Source organism: Macrobrachium rosenbergii, chromosome 37, assembly GCF_040412425.1.
Source record: "Macrobrachium rosenbergii isolate ZJJX-2024 chromosome 37, ASM4041242v1, whole genome shotgun sequence".
NCBI lineage: Eukaryota > Metazoa > Arthropoda > Malacostraca > Decapoda > Palaemonidae > Macrobrachium > Macrobrachium rosenbergii.
Window position 1 is genome coordinate 38206537 of NC_089777.1, and position 2500 is coordinate 38209036.

General features: G+C 38.3%; 2 protein-coding genes across 2 annotated transcripts in view; both read left to right on the plus strand.

Moving 5' to 3' along the window:
- Positions 1-336, plus strand: part of LOC136825201 (cilia- and flagella-associated protein 251-like) — a 408-nt gene extending 72 nt beyond the window's left edge. The window contains exon 1 of the mRNA XM_067081226.1: positions 1-336. This exon is cut by the window's left edge and continues 72 nt beyond it. Coding sequence (XP_066937327.1) covers positions 1-336 — 336 coding nt within the window.
- A 443-nt stretch (positions 337-779) lies between these two features.
- On the plus strand, positions 780-1232 carry LOC136825202 (uncharacterized). The gene has a single exon (XM_067081227.1). The coding sequence runs from the start codon at positions 780-782 to the stop codon at positions 1230-1232; it is 453 nt and encodes a 150-aa protein (XP_066937328.1).
- The last annotated feature ends 1268 nt before the right edge of the window (positions 1233-2500 follow it).

Here is a 2500-nt window from a genome sequence, read left to right on the forward strand (position 1 = left end):
GGAAAACATCAAGAAGAAGAAAGTAAGGAGGATGGACAACATCAAGAAGAAAAGGGTAAGGTGGATGGAAAACATCAAGAAGAAGAAAGTAAGGAGGATGGACAACATCAAGAAGAAGAAAGTAAGGAGGATGGACAACATCAAGAAGAAAAGGGTAAGGTGGATGGAAAACATCAAGAAGAAGAAAGTAAGGAGGATGGACAACATCTAGGAGAAATAAGTAAGGAGGATGGACAACATCAAGGAGAAGAAAGTAAGGAGGATGGACAACATCAAGGAGAAATAAGTAAGGAGGATGGACAACATCAAGGAGAAATAAGTAAGGAGGATGGCTGATCAAGAAGAAGAAAGTAAGGAGAATGGACAACATCAAGGAGAAGAAAGCAAGTAGGATGGACAACATCAAGAAGAAGAAGGTAAGGTGGATGGAAAAGTTCAAGATGAAGAAAGTAAGGAGGATGGGCAACATCAAGAAGAAGAAAGTAAGGAGGATGGACAACATCAAGAAGAAGAAAGTAAGGAGGATGGACAGCATCAAGAAGAAAGTAAGGAGGATGGACAACATCAAGAAGAAGAAAGTAAGGAGGATGGACAACATCAAGAAAGTAAGGAGGATGGACAGCATCAAGAAGAAGAAAGTAAGGAGGATGGACAACATCAAGAAGAAGAAAGTAAGGAGGATGGACAACATCAAGAAGAAGAAAGTAAGGAGGATGGACAACATCAAGGAGAAGAAAGTAAGGAGGATGGACAACATCAAGAAGAAGAAAGTAAGGAGGATGGACAACATCAAGAAGAAGAAAGTAAGGAGGATGGACAACATCAAGAAGAAGAAAGTAAGGAGGATGGACAGCATCACGAAGAAGAAAGTAAGGAGGATGGACAACATCAAGAGGAAGAAAGTAAGGAGGATGGACAACATCAAGAAGACGAAAGTAAGGAGGATGGACAACATCAAGAAGAAGAAAGTAAGAAGGATGGACAACATCAAGAAGAAGAAAGTAAGGAGAATGGACAACATCAAGGAGAAGAAAGCAAGTAGGATGGACAACATCAAGAAGAAGGAGGTAAGGTGGATGGAAAACATCAAGAAGAAGAAAGTAAGGAGGATGGACAACATCAAGGAGAAGAAAGCAAGTAGGATGGACAACATCAAGAAGAAGGAGGTAAGGTGGATGGAAAACATCAAGAAGAAGAAAGTAAGGAGGATGGACAACATCAAGGAGAAATAAGTAAGGAGGATGGACAACATCAAGGAGAAGAAAGTAAGGAGGATGGAAATCAAGACGAAGAAAGTAAGGAGGATAGGCAACATCAAGAGGAAGAAAGTGAGGAGGATGCACATCATCAAGATGATGAAAGTCTGGAGGAGGAGGAGGAGGAGGAGGAGGAGGAGGAGGAGGAGGAGGAGGAGGAGGAACGTATAAAGGAGGGAAAACGTATAAAAGCGGAAACACGAGGGAAGGCTTTCGGGAGGAGTGACAGAGCGAAGAGGAAGAACGCCAGGAACAACAGTTACACCTTCAGACAGAGGAGCGTCCCAAAAGATAGCCTTCTTTATATAAGGAGCGTACAAACAGACCAGCATGGTCTGATAATGATACCTTGATATACAGTGCATGCAAACACTGGGCAAGCAAGCAAGCAAGCAAGCATGAATGAATTTTCAAATATATAATTCCGTATAAGATAGAGCTGGTGTTAGGGGAAATGACTTTTTGTTAAACATACATAGCCTACATATATATATATGTGTGTGTGTGTGGGTGAGTGTTTACGTAACCTGGTATCATGTATGGTCTAGACGTGCACATAGTCATATAGCGTTCATCTGAGATGAACAACCAAAACGCCTTATCTCTCTGTCACTGCAAGGATGCTCTAATCCTTATGCGAAATCACTATAATGAAGAGCCTACTATGAAGTTCTCCATTATCACGTACCTCCTCATACAAATTAGAAAAAGTCACAAAACCCCGCAAATTGTATATATATACATATATATACATATATATATATATATATATATATATATATATATATATATATAACACACACACGTATATATGTATGTCTGTATAATAATTAAGCCTTGAAAGATCTAATTAACTCAACAGCTAATTAAATAGTCTTGCAAAGTTCCAACCTCTACCAGTTATGGATGAGCTTGAGCACAAATACGACTATAAACAAATAAATATGCAGAAATATGCACACAAACGCTAAATAAAATACCCATTAAATGCTCGTAAATACCCATTAAACACACTCGCCGTAGATAATTATTTAATGAGTAATAAAAATACCTAAAGGTATTCAAAGTAGGAATTTATTCAACAAATGTAATTAGCACTCAGTAAAGACAGAACGAGCTTTTTAAAATAGAAACTACTTTTGTACTTGGACAAAATATAATCTAAAAAAGTAACAACTAATGACTCTCCCATTAGGTGTTTTAAAATGCGATTACCCATTTATTCAACAAATGTAATTAGCACT